General features: G+C 45.9%; 3 protein-coding genes across 6 annotated transcripts; 1 reads left to right on the top strand and 2 right to left on the bottom strand.

Annotated features, from left to right (window-relative positions):
* Positions 1 to 379: 379 nt before the first annotated feature.
* Positions 380 to 12004, bottom strand: wdr25 (WD repeat domain 25). 3 transcript variants are annotated; one of them, XM_084677652.1, is made up of 8 exons: positions 11887 to 12004; positions 10751 to 11474; positions 10403 to 10517; positions 7283 to 7430; positions 3896 to 4026; positions 3552 to 3722; positions 3105 to 3245; positions 380 to 2234 (listed from the first exon to the last, which is right to left on the bottom strand). In XM_084677652.1, the coding sequence occupies exons 2-8, from the start codon at positions 11467 to 11469 to the stop codon at positions 2013 to 2015; spliced, it is 1647 nt and encodes a 548-aa protein (XP_084533778.1). In that variant the 5' UTR covers positions 11470 to 11474; positions 11887 to 12004; the 3' UTR covers positions 380 to 2012. The 3 variants fall into 3 exon arrangements, with proteins under 3 accessions (XP_084533778.1, XP_084533772.1, XP_084533785.1); XM_084677646.1 differs by having other exon boundaries at positions 11674 to 11988; XM_084677659.1 differs by lacking the exon at positions 3105 to 3245 and having other exon boundaries at positions 11674 to 11992.
* A 45-nt stretch (positions 12005 to 12049) lies between these two features.
* wars1 (tryptophanyl-tRNA synthetase 1) lies at positions 12050 to 16804 on the top strand. Of its 2 annotated transcripts, XM_084677677.1 has the most exons (12): positions 12108 to 12126; positions 12214 to 12309; positions 12605 to 12736; positions 12881 to 13088; positions 13177 to 13285; positions 13432 to 13551; positions 13722 to 13904; positions 14130 to 14230; positions 14594 to 14706; positions 14996 to 15169; positions 15352 to 15492; positions 16219 to 16804. In XM_084677677.1, the coding sequence occupies exons 3-12, from the start codon at positions 12623 to 12625 to the stop codon at positions 16375 to 16377; spliced, it is 1422 nt and encodes a 473-aa protein (XP_084533803.1). In that variant the 5' UTR covers positions 12108 to 12126; positions 12214 to 12309; positions 12605 to 12622; the 3' UTR covers positions 16378 to 16804. The 2 variants fall into 2 exon arrangements, with proteins under 2 accessions (XP_084533796.1, XP_084533803.1); XM_084677670.1 differs by lacking the exon at positions 12214 to 12309 and having other exon boundaries at positions 12050 to 12126.
* slc25a47b (solute carrier family 25 member 47b) lies at positions 16734 to 19544 on the bottom strand. The gene is made up of 6 exons (XM_084677687.1): positions 19197 to 19544; positions 19041 to 19084; positions 18863 to 18934; positions 18600 to 18782; positions 18173 to 18434; positions 16734 to 18056 (listed from the first exon to the last, which is right to left on the bottom strand). The coding sequence occupies exons 1-6, from the start codon at positions 19231 to 19233 to the stop codon at positions 17812 to 17814; spliced, it is 843 nt and encodes a 280-aa protein (XP_084533813.1). The 5' UTR covers positions 19234 to 19544; the 3' UTR covers positions 16734 to 17811.
* Between the last annotated feature and the right edge of the window lie 33 nt (positions 19545 to 19577).

Genomic DNA, 19577 nt, shown 5'->3' with positions numbered 1-19577 from the left:
ATTACAAGACCTTCATGGTGGTATCTCCCTCCCAGAACCACTGGAGCGTGACTAACGGAGGGTAAACCAGCAGCAGGCGGTACATTATACCGCTGGCTCCAAGCAGCAAACAGCCATGCCAGTCTCACCCTCATCTGTTCACTGACAAAATGCATGTGGAGAGTGTCAACAAGTATGAATAAGCATTTATATTTCTTGTTCTGGAAGAGAAACGGGATATTATTTTAAGAATCCCAAAATACAACATATGTCCAACTAGCCACAGAGTTTAATACCGTGCAGATGTTTTTTTTTATGTACATTTGAGGCAGCTTTCACATGGACTGTTAGAAAATCTGTTGATTATGATGGAGACAACAAGTGCACATTTGAGACAAAGGACGTGCATATTTGATAGTTTATTAGCTTACTTTACACCATACAGTTTTGCCCTGTCCAGCATCTCTATCTGATTACAACAGCTCCATTAGTCCTCTAGATTGACACAGGTAGAGCATGAACTGAAAGTTAGTGATAAAATTAAATCCCATGAAACTAGTATTATATTCTGCCTTAATCTTGTTCAGTAGCTGGGTGTATTATATTGTATGTATGTAAATGTGTTTTTACTGTTTAACACACAAACCAGACATGACCACCAGACAGGTTTTTGAGGCGAGCTCACCTTGCTTTAGGCAAGATAAAAGCACTTGTTGCGACTACCTTTAGGCTCACCTGATATAGCTCCAGTTGCCACATTTTAATTTGCAGCACAGTTGCAACAATCAATACAATTACAGCCTAGCAACAGCCTTGCTATAACCCAGCTAGGTGAACAGTTTGGTGCTGTTTGCCACCAGCGGCGTGCCCAGTATGTCTTTAGTGGTTAGCCTGTAAGCTTGTAACTGCACAGAGGGGAGTGGTGAAAGGCCACAAGAGTCCCCATCAACAGAGTATTTTTGTTGTGGATGTAAAAAATGAAAAAATATATAAACATATAATCATAACTATGGATATTTTCACCTTTGGTTCTGTTAATGGTATATGTTTGAACCCTTAAGAGATGTTGTCCAGTTCTGTTCTACCTCAACACTCTGAACAAGGAGCAGCAGGTCACGTGTCTGTCTGGCTGCCTGTCTGATGCATGTTTCTATATTTTTGCTGTATGTTTATTTACCTAATAAAGAGGAGAAACAAACAGCGACTTCCTGGTTTCTATGGCCAATAGGCCAACGCCAGCATGATCAGCGCTGTTCTCGATCTTTACATTTTGTCCAATGAATCATCGCAACTGAAATCGAATAAGATGTCATATGAATTCAAAAGAAAAAAGATCAATAATATTGATTCAAAGGCACAATATGCAGTCTCTCTCCCAGTCGTTCTGGATGTGACACTCTGATGCACGCAGCTCAGGTTTAACAAAGACTGGCCTTAAAATAATCACAAAAATACTTCTACAAAAAAAACATCAAGTATGTCTCTCTGTCCTTGGAAATGTTTAATTCATACTTTCATAGTTTGACAGAAGGCATGCGCAATAGGGCTGACATTCTTTTGAAGAACTACTAAGCCTGTTTGTGGTGATGTAGAAATGCGATAGGAGCCTAGCTGTCGTGGTAACAGAATATATTACGTTTTTGGAGCACAGAGGACGCAATGCATGTACAGTCTGCAAACGAGAGGGCAAACTATCTTTATTAAATAAACATAAGCAAATTATCACCAGTCTTTTCATGTTAAGACGATTAGCTGCACGTCCTGATGAACTAAACAGACAGCCGATATCTAATAGAGTGAAGTTAGAAGCTGGCTCGTTGCAGAATCTGTGGGGGAGTTAAGATCTATTATAAAACGAGGTCAGTTTGCAAGCCTTTGATATGTAAATGGAGGGGTTGAGATTTCTTTACCCTTGTTATTCTCACTATAAGAGGGCTGATAAACTTTATATTTTCACCATTCATTCATTTAGATGTAGCCATTAAAACAAAAGGAACCATTATGGGCTTCAAAGCAGACAGTGTCCTTAGTGGTCAGTTCCACACCCTGACCTGGCCCCCCCAGTCACAGGTGGCCGCCACAGCAGGCAGTGTGGGGTGGAGGGACACGGCCACGCAGGGATGCTCGTGGCCCTGGAGAACGTGCAGAGTCCGGGAGCTCTGGAAGTCGTAGAGGTGGACGGAGCCCGTTGAGCTTCCTGTGGCCAGTGTAGTTCCGTCCTGAGAGAAGTCACACCGCACTGCGTACCCTTCCACCTGGGGTACCGACAACAGGAAAACACTCTTGAGTGGCAACATTATTATCTATAATTACAGCGCTACTACCCTAGTTTGGAAGACCATCACAGCACTGTATTATTATAAAGCCACCATTAAGTCTTACAGGTACTCACCTACTCCACTATCTGAGTACCAGGAAACACACAACCTCAATGATGTCAGCAGAACACCAGTATGTCACAGCATGTGTGTTGTGTATGGATCAGTGGGAGTTGTTTATGGATTCATGTGGTTTGCTTGCTAAGTGTGTTGCTATGGATCAGTGTGTGTTTCTATGTGTGTTGCTATGGATCAGTGCGTGTTTCTATGTGTGTTGCTATGGATCAGTGTGTGTTGCTCTGTGTGTTGCTATGGATGTGTGTGTGCAGCTATCGATCAGAGGATGTTGCGTATCGCTCCCATGCCCCCCAGGGCCCCCGTGCCCCACTGCCCCCAAGACCCCTGTGCCCTGCAGGTCACCATGCGGCCCTGCCCCCAGAGGCCCTATGCCCTGCAGGTCACCATGCGGCCCTGCCCCCAGAGGCCCTATGCCCTGCAGGTCACCATGCGGCCCTGCCCCCAGAGGCCCTATGCCCTGCAGGTCACCATGCGGCCCTGCCCCCAGAGGCCCTATGCCCTGCAGGTCACCATGCGGCCCTGCCCCCAGAGGCCCTATGCCCTTCAGGTCACCATGCGGCCCTGCCCCCAGAGGCCCTATGCCCTGCAGGTCACCATGCGGCCCTGCCCCCAGAGGCCCTATGCCCTGCAGGTCACCATGCGGCCCTGCCCCCAGAGGCCCTATGCCCTGCAGGTCACCATGCGGCCCTGCCCCCAGAGGCCCTATGCCCTGCAGGTCACCAGGCTGACCTTGTGGCCTTCATAGCGCCTCCTCTTGTTCATCCTGTAGGGGCGCAGCCCGGAGAACAGGGCCATGTAGTTCCCGTTGGTCTGTGCCACAAAGCCCTCCTCCAAGGGGTGCAAAGCCAGGCTGGGACACGTGTACCTCTCCTGGCCACACAGACAGACCACAGACAGACCACAGACAGACCACAGACAGACCACAGACGAAGGGAGAACGGACAGAACGAGAGCGTGAAAGGATGGATAGATGTATAGGATGAGTGGGTTCATGATGTACAGATGGACTGCTATATGGATAAATCAATGGGCAGGATGAATGGATGCATCAAGGTTTCAAGACGTTTGATCTGTGTGTGTGTCAATGATACTGGGGAACTATTCAAACACAGAGGGGCCTTTGAGTCTAGGTAGTTGCTGCTGTGTGGAGGAACACAGAGGAACATCATGTCCTACATGGAAGATCTGGTTGGAGAGCCTGGCGGTGGTGCGGTAGTCCCAGGCCATGAGGGTGAGCTCTGCAGAGTCTCGGCTGACACAGTCAGAGCTGCTGATGAACTCTCTTCCTCCAGACAGGAAGAGGACGTCCAGGGTCTGTTGCACTCCAGCACGGAACACACTCTCCACCTGAGGCACACAAACCATGGATGAATGAATGGATGCACGGATGAAAGGATGCATGAATGGGTGAATCAGTGAATGGATGGTAAACATTGTCTTCCAGCGGTTCCGGCATCATCACAGTGTGTCTACAAATACTTTTGCATTTTCATAGGCAAGATTTAGTCCGTGTTCCAGACCTTGCCGGAGCGCGAGTCCCAGGCCTTGACGTCTGGGCTGTATCCTCCACACAGAAACACTTCCGGGTCACTGGGTTGGATAGCCAAACACATCACGCGGAACTGGGTCCCAACCTTCACAATCTGCTGACCTGACGAGTCACACACCCACCCACAGCACCACGCACATAGACACACACGTACACAAACACTGCCTGATCATTATGAAGATTATTCATTCGACAGACCATCTTTTACCAAACCCACTTTAAGTTCTTCATCATGGACAGTATTGTATCTGACAACCATTTGACACACAGGCATTTCAAACGTATCAATTATCCCCAACTTCACATGCATTTAAGTGTGAAACTCCTCCTTTGATTAGTTCTCTGCTATGCTGGGCACAAATATGAAGACTAGAAGACGTGCTTGTGAAATCAGCCAGCAAAACCCAGTTTGAGAGACTGGGTTACAGAGAGACTGGGATACAGAGAGACTCTGGGATACAGAGAGACTGGGATACAGAGAGACTGGGATACAGAGACTGGGATACAGAGAGACTGGGATACAGAGAGACTGGGATACAGAGAGACTGGGATACAGAGAGACTGGGACAAACAAGATGTGTTCTCCCAGATACACAGTTGGCTGAAAACATTGATTTTGTTCATTACAGGAAAGCTCTCCACGGATTGGAATCCATTAGAATAGATTTACGGGCATTGGATTACATTTCATAAATATTGTGGTGTAGCCTATATCATACTGACCTGATGAATAATCTCATTTGAACGCAAATTGACTCATGTGACATGAATGATGCTCTTTAAGGCCACAGGTTTCAGGCCAGAGTCAGCATAGCTATTGAAATTCATGAAACACATACAAAGACATTCCAGTCTTTCATTTCATAAATGTAAACATTGCAGAAGAAAGAAGCGCAAGCTTGCAATCCCCAATACTTAGTTGGAGGAAGAGGGCATGCATTTGTGGTTGGGTTTCAATGACATGCCAAAATAATTATTTGGAAATAGCATAAATGTATTATGCCATATGGAAAACCCAATCAGGCTAATGTATTGGCACAAAGAGGCTGAAGCATTCAAAACTAGAAAGCCAATTACCTTTATCTACAAACCAGAGAAAATAAGGCTGAGGATCTCTGGTATTTTTTGAAGTATGCTCCAAACCATGTAAATTACATGATTCCTCTCCAATCTCCAATAACTGAAAACATTTCTCTGATAAAGACTTCCAGACTGACAAAGGGGAGGTGATTTAGGAAGAAAGGAGAAACGATTTTAGCCAACGGCTGTCTGCAGGCTTGCTCTCATTCAATTAATGTTCGTGTTAAGCTTCAAAACAAAACAAAAACACAGAGAAGCTTAAATATAATTAAGCGTGAAAGGGTGTGACAACAAAACAAAAGTTCCACTGGAAAGAACTGATCAGTGGAACCTTTCACTGGGAACCAATCGAGAACAACACCAGCAGATCCGTCAGAGGCTAGGCATATGAGTGCTCAGAACCTAGTTGCATTCATTAATCTAACAACCAACAAAGACTCCATGGAACAGCGTCAAAGTGACCTGAACAAAACGATGTGATTAAAGTTCACATTATCATACAAGGGAGGCCTGCCCAAAGTAGAGTAAGACAGAAAGGAAAAGTGGCATGAATTACAAGTGCGGAGAGGGACGGACTCTAACACCAGCCTCCGGGGCTGCTGCTGTTGATGACAACCAAGTTTTATGGGATGTTTCCTCTGGTCTGGCACGGGCCCACTTCTTTAATTGGGCTCCCATAGCACCAGTGGGAGAGTTTGGGACTAATCTGTCATCAGACGCCACCACAGCTAATGTTTGGGGGATGAGAACTCGCAGCCCCTTGCATAATAAATAAGGCCCTTCACGTTTTAATTAAGGAAACGTTAATTGGCTTAGCTGAGAGGGGAAATGAGGAGGATCGCAATCTCCCAAGCCTTGAAAGGCTGACAACATTAAAGGCTTTTGTAATCTGATCCCTGCTCCTCCTCTTCCTCCCCCTCTTCCTCCACCTCGTACTTCAGCAGGCAAGTCTCCTTTCCGCCTGCCAGAAGTCATTTCTGGTTCTACCTGTGGTTCTCTGCCAGTGAGCCATCCAGGAACTGACTCAGACAGCAGGGCAGCAGCTGTCACTGCTCACCAATGCCCTTCAGAGGAAATTAATTTACCTCAGTCTCTTCCAACTCCACTTTCTATCACACACACATGCATACACCAAGTTTCTCTCTCTCTCTTTCTCACTCTCCTTGACTCCTTCCACGTCTTCTTCTTTATCAGGACCCTAATCTCTCTCCGCCTTCATTTCTCAACTTTTCCTGATTGCTTTCTACAAAGCTGTGCCAGTTTGTTTATGGCCCAGAGAACTGCCGGCAGGACCCCTGTCAACGAAACAAGAAACTGAGCTACAGCACATAAAGGACCCCCAAGAAGACACTCTTACTACACCATGCATACAGATGGCAGTGGGAGTCCTGTAGTTATACACAAGCAAAAAATACTCCCAACTTTGATCTAGCCTCATCTCTGGCGTAGCCTCTCGCTTCAATCCCCCAGGTCTCAATCCCCCGTGCCCTGGCCTCTAGAGTCTAGCTCCCAGCCTCAAGCTCGGTTAATAACATTTATATTAATGTGTGACGGTCAACCTAGCTACTGCCTCAGAAGATATCATAATTATCTCTGCCTGTTTGGTGCTGGTATATGTGCATCACTGAGTGTCATGAGTCTGTGTCAGTGTGTGAGTGTGTGTGTGTTTTGGAATGTTTGTGTGGTCAACATCAGGCCCCAGAGTAAAGCATACACACTCAATAGCATCAGCTGAAGATAAGGTCAGACTGCTGATAGACAGGGGCGGGTAGCTGGCACAATTACATGTTTGGGCAGAGCGTCAGCTCTGTGTGGGGGCATGCTAGTGTGGCATGCTGGCATGGCCTGTGGCGATATGTCTTTTATTGAGCTGCTCCCTTGGCTGTCGGTGTATGTAATGGGCAGGCCAAGCTATTATCCATGGGCTGTATTGGCAGAATTGACAGCCCCATGGAGGGGGAAGTGCACAACTGCAGATCAGAGTCATTGGGCTTCAGTGACCAAAGAGACTGCCACAGGGAGATTCCAATCGGTTAGGATCTGGGAGCCTGATGCTAGGAAACAGCAGGGATATTCGGCTAATGTAGAGTAATTATTAAGCTCTCCAAATGAAAAAAAAAAAAAAATGAAAGTACATTGTAATTAAATATTTAAAGAAATATATGGTAGCATTTGAGCTCCCCTTTTGGGATGAAAGTATTTTCATGAGGCCTCAATATCACGTCTCAAATCAAGATCATAATGAATTCACTGATTGGTTCACAGGGGCACAGCTGACCTGTCTCCACATCCGTCACCATGGCGGTGCTGTCGAAGGAGCCAGTGAGAATTCGGCGCCCACAGGGTGACCAATGGGCAGCTCTCACTGCCCCAGTGTGGGAGGCATAAACCATTAGGCACCGCCCACTCTCTGCTCCATCCCAGACCTGCAATACATGATCACAATCGCCTACATTAAATACTAACACATTACATTTCACATACTAATAGAGTACAGGAATACTAGTCATTACATTCATATGGAATTATTCATTAGCATTCAACTTAATTAATTAAATTATATATTAAAGTATAAGTCAAGAGTAAAACATAAAAGAAGGGGTTATCATGAGTGATAACTGGCCAAACGTCACACAGGGACAGGCTGAGATAGTAACTGGTTTGGTTGTCAGCAAAATAAAAATCAATTTAGAATACAAACAATCATAAACTGTCTCTGTATAGCACTCTCTCTGCGTTCATCCATCCTCTCTCCTTCCAACAACAGTATCAAACGGATTAACAGCATTCCATTCTAACCAAATGCGCCGCATCACTGAGCACTGGCAAATTGCCTTAATGTATTTTGAAATAAGGGTTATTTTAAGGCTTGAATGCAAAGCAGCTCTCTTCCAACTCATTTAAAGGCTAATTACCTTTGTTTGTCTATAAATCAATTTGTAGCAAGAAGAAACAGGGTAATGATTTTGTCATAAGAGAGGCAGATCAGTCACTGGCAGCATCCTGATGGAAGTGTGACAGAGCTGTCTAACACTTCACTAGCTTGATGAGTCTTTTAAAACCAAACTGGGTCAATCGCTTTTTGCAAATACCTGAGGTGCGATTGACTGACCTAAAGATGCCCCATGCTAAGAAATGTATGGATCAGTCCTAGAAGTGCAAGCTCAGTTGAATTCAGAACACCAATTGATTAATTACAAGAAATTTATCTATAGAGCTGATCTATTCTCAGCCATGAGATGAGCTGCAGAAACAAACATGACTGCAATTGAGGTGGATAACAATGTGCTCTCTGAACCCTGGAGTTAGCTGTCAGCCGCTGCAAACTTCTGAACTAACCAGGTACCGGGGGCCCAATAAGGGTCTGTGGGAGACTTGTTGGATGTTAGGAAGAGAGCCTCGGCCCTCAGGAGTGCGAGGCTCAGATGGAGTGGGTGGTCTGGTTCTGGTAAGGAGGCTCGGATAACGATGAGAATGTTATCAGGTCATCATCTGAGGACCCACAGAGAAGCTTTGAAAAATTCTCTCTGCCTGTGTTTCATTATTGAAACCTTCTGCTGCACACAGACACATCTTAAAACAGCATGGGGAAGTATGACAGCTTCAACACTTCAGGCTTTGGGACTGACAGAACCATCCAGGAACTGGGTCTTTACCAAACAGAATTACTGAGGAGCTTGAAGCCTTAGGGCAGGGCTTGAAATCGATGACATTTACGATTTTCATTAGATGAGTCCAACTAGGCAGAAAGTATATGGAACTTACAAATACGAGTGTGATTATACGTACATACAGACATAGGGAAACACTGCCCTCTTGAGGAAATATGAACACTTACAGATCATTCATATTTGTCCTGAATCTATCCACTTTTTTTTTTTTTGCTCAAGCACAACCAGACAAAAAACAATATTTTCCTACAGGTCCCACAAAGCACAAGCATGAATCCTTCAGGAGCACAGTAATTATCTACGCTAGGAAATTGAACACTTACTCTTAACTTTTTCATTATCCATTTCACCGGTCACTGAACAGACAGGCTGAGTGCATTCTCTCTGATGACTCACTGTAATCAGCATTCTAATGTGCTTTTCCCCCCTCAGTAATTAAAACAAAAACGCTGAAGTAAACTGCTTTTTTAACAACCGCGGTAACCATAGCAATGGGAGCAATCAAACAAACTGGCTTTTAACTTTTTGTGGACAGTCAGACGCTCAGACTAAACGAAGTAGACAGTATGTGGTGGGGAATTTAACCTCTCATGTTACGGCACATTGTCACTCAGTGTTCCACATTGCAGTGTACAAAATCATAAAGAATGGAATCCAAAGTAAATTCCTCAAACCCATTAGCCTCCTGAGCCGCCTGATAATATGAATGATTGAACCAGGGAAATAATCATAGTGTCAGTCAATGAGCTGGCAAAGAGGCACGCTCCTCTCACCAAGCCTCGTGGGCCCCTCAACCATCTGCTCTGGGCTGCAACTCCTGGAACCAGAGGAGGCAGGCATACCAGCACACCGGGGCTCCTTCATGAATATGCAAATCCCCTCATGCATATTTAAATTGTTAATTATACCTCGAGACCCATTGGGTTGCTAGCTAATGCTCTGCAATACGCCACAAGAGAAAGGCAATTTCCTCTCAGGATGGAAATATTTAGTCATCTGCACCTGGATCACTTGACCTTTTCTTCAGCAACGGATGGATGGCTTTTTTCACTTGGTGGTGAGAGAAGGGGGTGGAGGAGTAAAGATGGAGTGGGAAACAGAAGGAGAGAGGGGGAGAGGAGAAGAAAACCAGAGAAGTAGAGGACAGGAAAGCCCTGGGGTCCTGACACACATTCAGCTGACAATGACAGAGGTGTTTCCAAAGGTAGCCGGTTAGAGGATATACCGTGCTTCACTGCCAGAGATGAACTCTCCATCTCTCCCTCTGTGATGTGCACCTGTCTGAGAAACCGTCTACATAGTACATCAGATAGCCCCAGAGTGAAAACCCACTTGGCTAACATGTTTCACACATTCGCACCTTCACTACGAGTGAATTACTGTCACACTCACACATACACGCACATGAGTCAGACCCAGGCCTCGATGCCATTGGCCTACAACGTATCCCGCATGGAGTTGTACATGATGCAATGCTGTATCTCATGTAATGATTAAGTATGGGGTCAGATGGCTGAGCGGTTAGGGAATAGGGCTATTAATCCGAAGGTTGCCGGTTTGATTCCTGGATGTGACTAATTATATTGTATCCTTAGGCAAGGCACTTCACCCCACTTGCTTCGGGGGAATGTCCCTGTACTCACTGTAAAATTGTCTGCTAAATAAGTATTTCCTGTCGCATGTAGCCATTTACAGCCAGTCGTTACAGCTTCCCACTGTGACATTACCTTGACAGTCTTGTCCATGGAGGCAGACAGCAGCAGGTGGCTGATGTGAGGGACAGGGCACCACTGGACTGTGTTCACAGGGCCCAGGTGGGCTTGCATGCTCAGCTGCACACTCCTGCAGGGACAGATGGAGACAAGAAATCTCAAGTAATGGAGCAATACATAGCTGTAATTCTATAAGGTTTCTAATGCCCACGTGTACTCTAAGATTGATTGTTTTTGGATTCATCTCATGCTGTGATACAATCTGTCACATCATTCAAAATAAAAAACTTTGTCCGGCAATTCTGGTTTTGGGAGCATCTGGGAGCGAGTACATTTGACTTCATAACACCATCTACCTCTTACCTTGGGACTTGAGCCTTGCCAGGCCTGTGGCCCAGATATGGTCGCACCACTTCAGACACCTCAGAGAGCTGCCTGGACGCTGGGGCCTGGATTCTAGAGGCTGGGGTCTGATCCTCCCTGGGTAGTTTGGAGCTTGGTGTGTGATCCTCTGGGACCTTATCCAGGTAACTGCCTGGTCCATCTCGGTCCCCTGGAGTGGCCTGCCTTTGTCTCTTGGAAATATAGGGTCTTATCCCAGCTGTGGGCTGGTGCTGTTTCTTTATAGTGGCTACGCCCATAGGCCTCTGGGAGGGTGGAGGAAGGAGAGAGATGTAGGGAAGTGGGACAGTGCAGCTGTTAGCGGTTCCAGAGGATACAGATGAAGGAGCAGGTCTGGGAGGATTCTGGGAGTCTCCCCTCCTTTTTTCCTGTTCCTCATGGGTATGGATCCTCTGAGGTGAAAGTAAACGTGGTTTGGTGCTGCAGTCTACAGTTTCAGAGGAGCCCAGTGCAGTCTCTTTCCACTGGTTTGACAGTGTGCCATCACTACAATGTTGGGTGCTTGGCTGTGGGTGAGGTACTAGGCCATAGTGAGAGCCTACTACTTCCAGATCTCTCTGGGATGGTCTTTGGACATTAGCACACTTGGTAGCTAGTGGAGGTACCCTCTTCTCATCCTTTACCGAGTCATCCTCCGGATCAGAATCCTCATAGGTCACCAGTGAGGCCACGTTGTGCATTTTTCCTGTATGAGGCCAATAAAGACAGGAAATATACAGTCACTTTTAAACATTTTCAGGAACAGTTCAGTAATATTATTCCTGCTCACCCCTCTCTGTACTCTGATTTAGACCATGCTATCATGATACCAATGTCAGCTGTAAACATTAGAGTGTCATCTGCCGAATATTTTGAGTATTGCACACATCGTCAAAAATACCCACCTTCATATAGCTAGCTCAAATTGCGGTAACTTGCAACCCCAATATACTGAAGTTCCAAACACATTTGAGAGGTGGATGCGAAGATAACATTTATATTACACTAATCCATGGCCTACTTTCAAAGCCCAAATACATTTAAGATGAGGTAGTCGCAAGCGGACGTGTCTAGCCATAGCTAAACCATGAGCTAGCTAGACAATGCAAAACCCTTACAAAATAAAAGTCCTTTCTACATTTTCTCGATTGTGTGATATCTTTTTGCGCTAGAGCTAAATTCTACAGACTCGGGATCTAGTCATCTCTTCCGCCAAAACTCCTGCACTGGCAGTCCGGAACGCATCACAGTCAAAACACAGCGCTTGTTTTGATGGGACTCATTTTAGCCGAACACCTGTTCTGCTGAGCTGATGCAAGTTGAATGAGGAATCAACCTGCTGTCAAAAGAATTTAACGGTGAGGTTTAAATGACAAGCTGTTTAGTTAAATTAATAATGTCCGGTGAATTATGTCTCTCCAAACTGGTTTATTTTGGTCAATCAGATGCCCAAAAGCCAGTGAATAGGACATGTTATCGCCACCATGCTCACATATTGCTCGTCAGATGAGTGACTGATAGCGTCGGTCCACAAGAGTACAGTGAGTGATTTATTTAGCCTAGCTATCATTTTGTTTGGTAAGATGCTTTATAAGCTATTGTTTATGCAATCTACCTCTGCAAGACAAACACTAGATGTAAGGTGTCGATGGACATGCAGTATGCACTGTTAGTCGTCTGGATGAGGCAACTTAAGAATGTAACAGGCCAACACGTTACCTTCCAATACACCCAAATGACTGGGTGGGGGGGAATGGACATGCTATGCACATAGTTAATACATACGTCCACTATATGGCTTGTTAGCACACTGATGTGACTTGTGCTGTGCTCCAGGCATTGTCCAGACAGAAAATGACGGAGTGTCAGGGAGATGGCGCAGGGGGGATCACCCCAATGGAGCTCTACCAGAAACTGTCGGAACAAGGGGACAATGTCCGAGCTCTGAAATCAGATAAAGCTCCTAAAGTAAGATTTTAATCCTGTGACCTGCTGTACCCTTTGTCCAGTGGTGCCCTGTATGTCTGAACAGTGAGTCGTCGTCGGTAACGTCCCATTTCGGGTGGTTACGACTCATAGATGTGTTCCTCATGGTGCGTTGTGAACCCCCAGGCTGACATTGATGCTGCTGTGCAGCTGCTACTGCAGCAAAAGCTGGACTACAAACTGCTGACAGGCAATGACTACAAACAGGGCAGCCCCCCCACTGAGGCCTCGGTCACCCAGGACAACGGGGCCCAGGAGGACGGGGAGGACCAAGTGGACCCCTGGAATGTCACTACCAGCAACGCCAAGGGAGTGGACTACGACAAGCTCATAGGTCAGCCCTGACCCTAAACATGATATGGGGTTTGTGTGAGACTATGTGTGGTAGTCATACAAATGTATGTCGTTTTGTGTCTTTCCAGTGCGGTTCGGCAGCAGTAAGGTTGACCAGGAGCTGGTGGACAGGATTGAGAAAGTCTCGGGACAGAGAGCTCACCGCTTCCTACGCAGAGGCATCTTTTTCTCACACAGGTCAGTTGTCAGCTGTCTACCTATCACAGGGTTCTTCCTCGGATGGGATAGTGAGTCTGTGAACGTGTGAGCGTGAGTACCATTCTGTATTTGATGTTATCACATATGGGGTCATCTGAGGATCGGTGTGTTTGTTTTCACTGTAGAGACATGCACCAGGTGCTGGACGCTTATGAGAAGCAGAAGTCTTTCTACCTGTACACAGGAAGAGGCCCCTCCTCAGAGGCCTTGCACATGGGGCACCTCATCCCCTTCATCTTCACCAAGTGAGCCCACGAACCCGTACAACCTACAACATAACAATGGATCAGCACAACTATACAGCATGCAACTCCAACAAATTGAAAACACACACGTTCGACCCAGTCTTGTAAGTCGAGCTCAGGGTTTAGCTGTAAACGAAGGTACCTGACCATCCCTCTCCCCTGACCCCCAGGTGGCTGCAGGATGTGTTTGACATCCCCCTGGTGATCCAGTTGACGGATGATGAGAAGTACCTGTGGAAGGACTTATCTCTGGAGGACTGCCACCGCTACGCAGTGGAGAACGCCAAGGACATCATCGCCTGCGGCTTCGACGTCAACAAAACATTCATATTCTCCGACCTTGACTACATGGGGTGAGAGGCCTACCCTGCAGGACAACGGCAACAGATATTACTCTTACCCACACTTAACAATATCTCCTGACAAAGCATGTTTCAAAGCCATACTTTCTTTAGTTGTATCCCCTTCACCGACATGCCTTCCAACTAGTTGTCAAAACCTTCAGAACTTGGCTTGATCCCAGACAATGTGTGTCCACACGAGGGTGCTGTTGTCATCTGACACTGGGATTTCCACAGGGCATCTCCAGACTTCTACAGAAACGTGGTCAAGATCCAAAAACACGTCACGTTTAACCAGGTCAAAGGGATTTTCGGTTTTACAGACAGCGATTGCATCGGTGAGTCAGGCAGCCATAGAGAATGATAAACCCAAATGTTTCTCAAATTCCAAGCTGGTGAACTCGTAAATGGCAAGTTTGTGAAAGATTATGGGAGTCTCAACTATTTCACTGTTAAGAAGATGTTTGGGTATGATGAGACCACAGCATGACCCTGTCCACTGCTGCTGGTGAGCTCAGTGTGAAGGGTGCGGTCGGTCCAACTGTCCAAAGTCCAACAGCTGGAATTAAGCAGAATCATTAAAAACACTAATATAGTCTCAAAACGTAACTTATCATTGTAAAACTGTTGCTTCCATCTCTTGGTCTTTTGTCCTCTTTCTTTCTCTCATTCTCTCAACATATCTCTTTTCCCTCACCTAGGAAAGATTAGCTTCCCTGCCATCCAGGCTGCTCCATCCTTCAGCAACTCTTTCCCTCAGATCTTCAAAGGCAGGAAAGACATCCAGTGCCTCATCCCTTGTGCTATTGATCAGGTTAGACTTTCACACAGCGAATGATGATGCATGTCGTTTCAACCACATCCAGAACCAGCAGCTCACTATTCCCTTCTGATTCTGTGGTCTTCATGTTCCATCCAGACTGAGGCTTCATATCTTGGTTTTAAATGACAGCATGGCACCGCTCTGCGGTTCCATCGTTCCCTTCTCATTGCTCCTTTCCTCTCCCCTCTCCCTACTCCCTACTACACACCAACACCCTGCTTTTCTCTTCCACCTTGACTAAGATTGACTGGATCCTCCCCTCTGGCTCTTTCTACCCCAGGACCCCTACTTCAGGATGACCCGTGACGTGGCTCCCAGGATCGGCTACCCCAAGCCGGCGCTGCTCCACTCCACCTTCTTCCCCGCGCTTCAGGGAGCTCAGACCAAGATGTCGGCCAGCGACGCCAACTCCTCCATCTTCCTCACAGACACGCCCAAGCAGATCAAGAACAAGGTGACGGAACTAGACTCTTCCTCCACTAAGAGCGTCGGCTTTCTTTTTCACATTTGTGAAAAAGCCTATACTTCTTGACCTATACTTCTTCAACAACACCTGGCTGCATCTCCTCACAAAAGTGCTGATTACTATCAACACCGACATGTTGACACTTCACACTAACTGTGTCCGGTCTCCAGGTGAACAAGCATGCTTTCTCGGGGGGACGGGACACAGTGGAGGACCACAGGAAGTTTGGAGGGAACCCGGACGTAGATGTGTCCTTCATGTACCTCACCTTCTTCCTGGAGGACGACGAACAGCTGGAGAAGATCCGACAGGTAGGGAGGGGGAAGAGGGGAAATGAAGACGGGATGCAGGCTGTCCCGAAGAAAATGTATTAGTTAAGGTGGTAGGGTGGGGTTTGCCGTCAGACCGGGGGGTGGAGGAGGAATGTTTTGTGCGATAGACAAATGCGTTCTACAGAGAAGGGAGACTGGCGTTTTGGAATCTAAGGGACAAAACAGGACAGAGTAACTGCGGATATTGATATGAATAAAAAACTATGTAGTTAGTGTGTTGCTTAGGCAGCCGCCTTATCTGAAAAGTGCTGCAGGAAACCCTGGGAAGTTTGGAGAGACGAGTAAAAAGAGGAGTGAGGTGAGGGCATAGGACGCTGTTAGGAAGTAAAGTTTTGCAGAGACAACTAAGTGGATAGCCGTCAGAGAACATTGTGTTCTGTATTTAGTCTGTAGCCTGACTAATAACAGTGATTGTGTTTTATATTCAGATATAGATTGAACGGCCTTCAACAGTATATATCTCGTGTGTCAAACACAGGACAATATCCCTTTGTTCCAGATAAGAATTTACCGCTCCCAAGAACAATGTTAGTCACCTCCAGGATTAATCAGTGTTTGGTGTATTCTGTACTGAGCACACACTCGTGAATTTCTTTTGTTCTCTTCCTTTTGTCTCCTTTACCATTATCATCGTTTTACTTTCACTCTATCCCCTCTTGCGCTATCTGTCTCTCCCACTACTTCTTTTTTTCACCTTCCTTCCAGGACTATACCAGTGGAGCTTTGCTAACTGGGGAGTTGAAGAAGATTCTGATTGAGACATTACAGCCAATGATTACTGCTCACCAGGAGAGGCGTAAACAGGTCACAGAGGAGACAGTGAAGAAGTTCATGACACCCAGACCTCTAAACTTCCAATATTAACCTCTGGCTATCCTGTTAATCACCTGCTAAATGCCTGTGCTTTAGAAGAAGCTAAGTGAATCTGTGTAAAGGGTCTGTTTTACCTCAAACGGTCACTTCCTGTTTGGCCAGGAAGTCTGAAAGGACTGATCCCAACACTGAATGAAGCTGCATGTCCAACTTGGCTTGCGTTTACATCACATGCTGACCACAACAGGGACAGGATGATGCCAGATAATGGCTGATGTGTTGCTGTATACAGATTGTCCACTTGCAGCTCATTGTCACTGCAGTGTCTGGAATGGAAACATTTCAGCTCAACAAAGCATGGGCAGAAAAACACAACACCATTGTGAATAAAACAATAATGTCTGGTCTTGTGATTGCAGTTTTTTATCAAATAATTAAACAGTTTATATTAATAAAATATTCTTCGTTTCACTATAAACACTTTTTATATTTGTCAGTCACACAACAAATTACACAGCAATCTGATTAGGTGTCCTTTGGTATGAAGGAACACTTGCATACCAAGAAATATGTTTCACGTCAAGGTGAACACTGACAGTTTGATCCCAGTTTAAAGTTCACACCACTATACAATATTAGTGGATACATTGTAGAATACTAGATATAAATGTATTGAACGGTACATAGTACAGTACATCAGTTAAATACAGGGATTCAGCCCTGGTTTAACAGGTATGCCATAAGGCAGTTCTACAGTAATACTGTAGTTGCCATCTTTCATATGAGGTAAATGTTTGACTTGATACTGTTTGATTCCAGTTACAGCAATTATGTACCAGACCAAGACTGACGTCAGTATATTAGTAATGCTAAATACTATTTCCCAACCCTTCCCTGGAACGGGAGTGTTATGAGACATAACTCTCAAATTCAGATTCTCTAAATGAAAAACTTCCATTCTGCATTATACAATTCACTGATCTGACATGAACAGCTTGGTAATAGCTATGTAGAGAAGCATACATGTTTTTATCAAGCCAGTCCTGTTGGGTCCAATATGTCTTTAAAGAGTAAGGAATGGGTGTTGCATTTCCAGCAAAAGCACCTTCTTAGACCAGTTAAATGACAACGGAATGCCATCAGTAGAAACAGTACCTATCCCCCTGAAATTAAATCCAATGTGCAAATAGTTTACCAAATTGTTAGACAGGCCATATGTTTTTTAGTTCCTTCACATCACGGTCACTTTGTGCAAGAGCAATTTGGCACCAACAGTGTTGATAAACAGTACATAGCAGCAACAGAGAGAACAGGGGCATTGCTCTCGCTCATCACTCTGATCAAGAATTGTTGCTGTCAGCAGAGACAGCACCAAACACATTTAAAACTAATTCACAGCCCCCCTTTCCCCTTAACTTAAAAAAGGGAAGAACCTCCTCTCAATCACTGTTCAATTAAGATAAGGTCTCTGAACTTCATGACGGCCTAAGGTGCGGTGCGCAGCAGTCGGATGACCACTTCGTACATGGCGAAGACGGACATGTTGACGGGGAAAGCTCGTATGCAGTTAAGGGTGCGGACGCTGTGGGAGATGCAGTGAAAGAAGCCCCTGTACCTCCGCTCACCCATCCCGTCCATCTGCAGACGGGCCTTGATCAAGTCCATGGGGGTGCCGATGCACCAACCACACATGCCTGACAGCCCGCCTGCCAGCAACACCACCCCCCACTCTGGAGAGAAAGGACAGAGCATCACAAGCTCAGTACACACACTGGGTGTTCAGAGAAGATGTATTCCCTACAAAGGCCACCAGGTCAAAATGTAATTGATTCTGTTGTTTGTTTACCTGGCCGGCTGGTGCCAGGAGGTGAAAGTTGTTCACAGATGAGGTTGTAAGTGAGGAAGTAGGTGGCAAAGGAGGGACCATCCCTCAGGGCCAGGGCCTGGGCCCCCTTATACAGCCCCAGGACCCCCTCCTCTCTGACGATGGTCAGCAGACAGTGCACTGGTCCACGGTACTTAGGCTTCTGGGCATCTGAGCCCTGGTAGGGAACCATCTGACATTGGAGACGCACCTTCACGATATCAGCTGGAGACATCACCGACACCTGGGGGAGATAGGGGGAGAGGATGGGAGAAAGGGAGAGGCAGAGCGAGGAAAGGAAGAACTAAGTATATTTGATTTTTGATTTGTTAACTAAAGACTATCACCGTCAGCCTCACCCCTCTCTCTCTCACACACACACACACCCTACTCATGAAGCTTAGCTTACCTGGGCAACCCCCCCAGCCATTCCTGACAGGAAGATGTCCAGCTTGGCATTAGGAGCGTCTGGCCTGGAGTTGCGAAGCTGACGGAGACACTGGAGAACGTTCCTGTAGGTACCAAACACCACAGAGGAGCTGATGGACACCGTGGTGACCGGCATGGACATGCCCTTGTAGAAGCCATTTACCTGGAGAAGTAGAGCACATTCCATCTCTGAAGATACCCAACTCTAAATGTGAGAATCTATATGGTGAATAAGGAACTCACCCCTTCTGTCTTGGATGTAGTACGGATGCAGTGCCAGATTCCCGTGAACTTCCTTTGCGTTTGTATCCTCACCTGTAATGATTTGATAAGACCAAGACAATTTACATTAAATCACTGACACAACGGACAATGGAAACAGCTAACAAGCTACACTTCTGGCATCAACGCAATTCCATACCTTCACTGTGTCCAGAGGATACCCAACAGCAACTCCAAACGCTCCTATCGACAAAAAAGGTTTCCTATTAGACTATTCGGCGAATCCCTATATTCTTATACAGACGATATAATCATCAATATCTAAATTGATCGACCATGTATGACTATTCATTACCTCCGACGGACCCAGCGACGAAATCGGCTAAATGCATCCTTTTTCTTCGAGCATCCGCAGTCTACAGTACTGTACCCGGTACTTTAGCTAGCTAGCTAAGATAGATTTACGTTCCCGATCTCTAACAGATCTTTAAATTTCGAAGTCATATGATTAATTTTTCATCACCTAAGGTTATTCAATATCATTATCCTAATATGCATTGTAAAACTGGTAGACACAGTTAATGACCGTGAATGACCTCAATTCATGCTAGCATGCTATACTTGCTATCGGCACCGGGTACACACGTCAAAACGTCAAAAGAGCAACGAATTGTGTCACAGTAATCCATGACTCGTGGTGCAACAACTGCCACAGCAATCATAGATAATGCTGTAT

Source organism: Hypomesus nipponensis, chromosome 3 (assembly GCF_054491055.1).
Source record: "Hypomesus nipponensis isolate SF chromosome 3, ASM5449105v1, whole genome shotgun sequence".
NCBI lineage: Eukaryota > Metazoa > Chordata > Actinopteri > Osmeriformes > Osmeridae > Hypomesus > Hypomesus nipponensis.
Note: the sequence above shows the minus strand (reverse complement) of the source record. Positions and strands in the feature narration are given on the sequence as shown.

What these genes read in the sequence shown, in the direction of transcription:
- wdr25 (XM_084677652.1), bottom strand. Translation starts at nt 11,469, where the DNA reads ATGCACAACGTGGCCTCACTGGTGACCTATGAGGATTCTGATCCGGAG. An exon ending in GGCAAGGCTCAAGTCCCAAG is followed by an intron (nt 10,518 to 10,750) that starts GTAAGAGGTAGA and finishes CTGTCCCTGCAG; the next exon opens with GAGTGTGCAGCTGAGCATGC. An exon ending in GGTGACGGATGTGGAGACAG is followed by an intron (nt 4,027 to 7,282) that starts GTCAGCTGTGCC and finishes GTGACTCGTCAG; the next exon opens with GTCAGCAGATTGTGAAGGTT.
- wars1 (XM_084677670.1), top strand. Translation starts at nt 12,623, where the DNA reads ATGACGGAGTGTCAGGGAGATGGCGCAGGGGGGATCACCCCAATGGAG. An exon ending in GGACTACGACAAGCTCATAG is followed by an intron (nt 13,089 to 13,176) that starts GTCAGCCCTGAC and finishes GTGTCTTTCCAG; the next exon opens with TGCGGTTCGGCAGCAGTAAG. An exon ending in ATCCCCTTCATCTTCACCAA is followed by an intron (nt 13,552 to 13,721) that starts GTGAGCCCACGA and finishes CCTGACCCCCAG; the next exon opens with GTGGCTGCAGGATGTGTTTG.
- slc25a47b (XM_084677687.1), bottom strand. Translation starts at nt 19,233, where the DNA reads ATGCATTTAGCCGATTTCGTCGCTGGGTCCGTCGGAG. An exon ending in CGTCGCTGGGTCCGTCGGAG is followed by an intron (nt 19,085 to 19,196) that starts GTAATGAATAGT and finishes TTTTGTCGATAG; the next exon opens with GAGCGTTTGGAGTTGCTGTT. An exon ending in TGGCTGGGGGGGTTGCCCAG is followed by an intron (nt 18,435 to 18,599) that starts GTAAGCTAAGCT and finishes TATCTCCCCCAG; the next exon opens with GTGTCGGTGATGTCTCCAGC.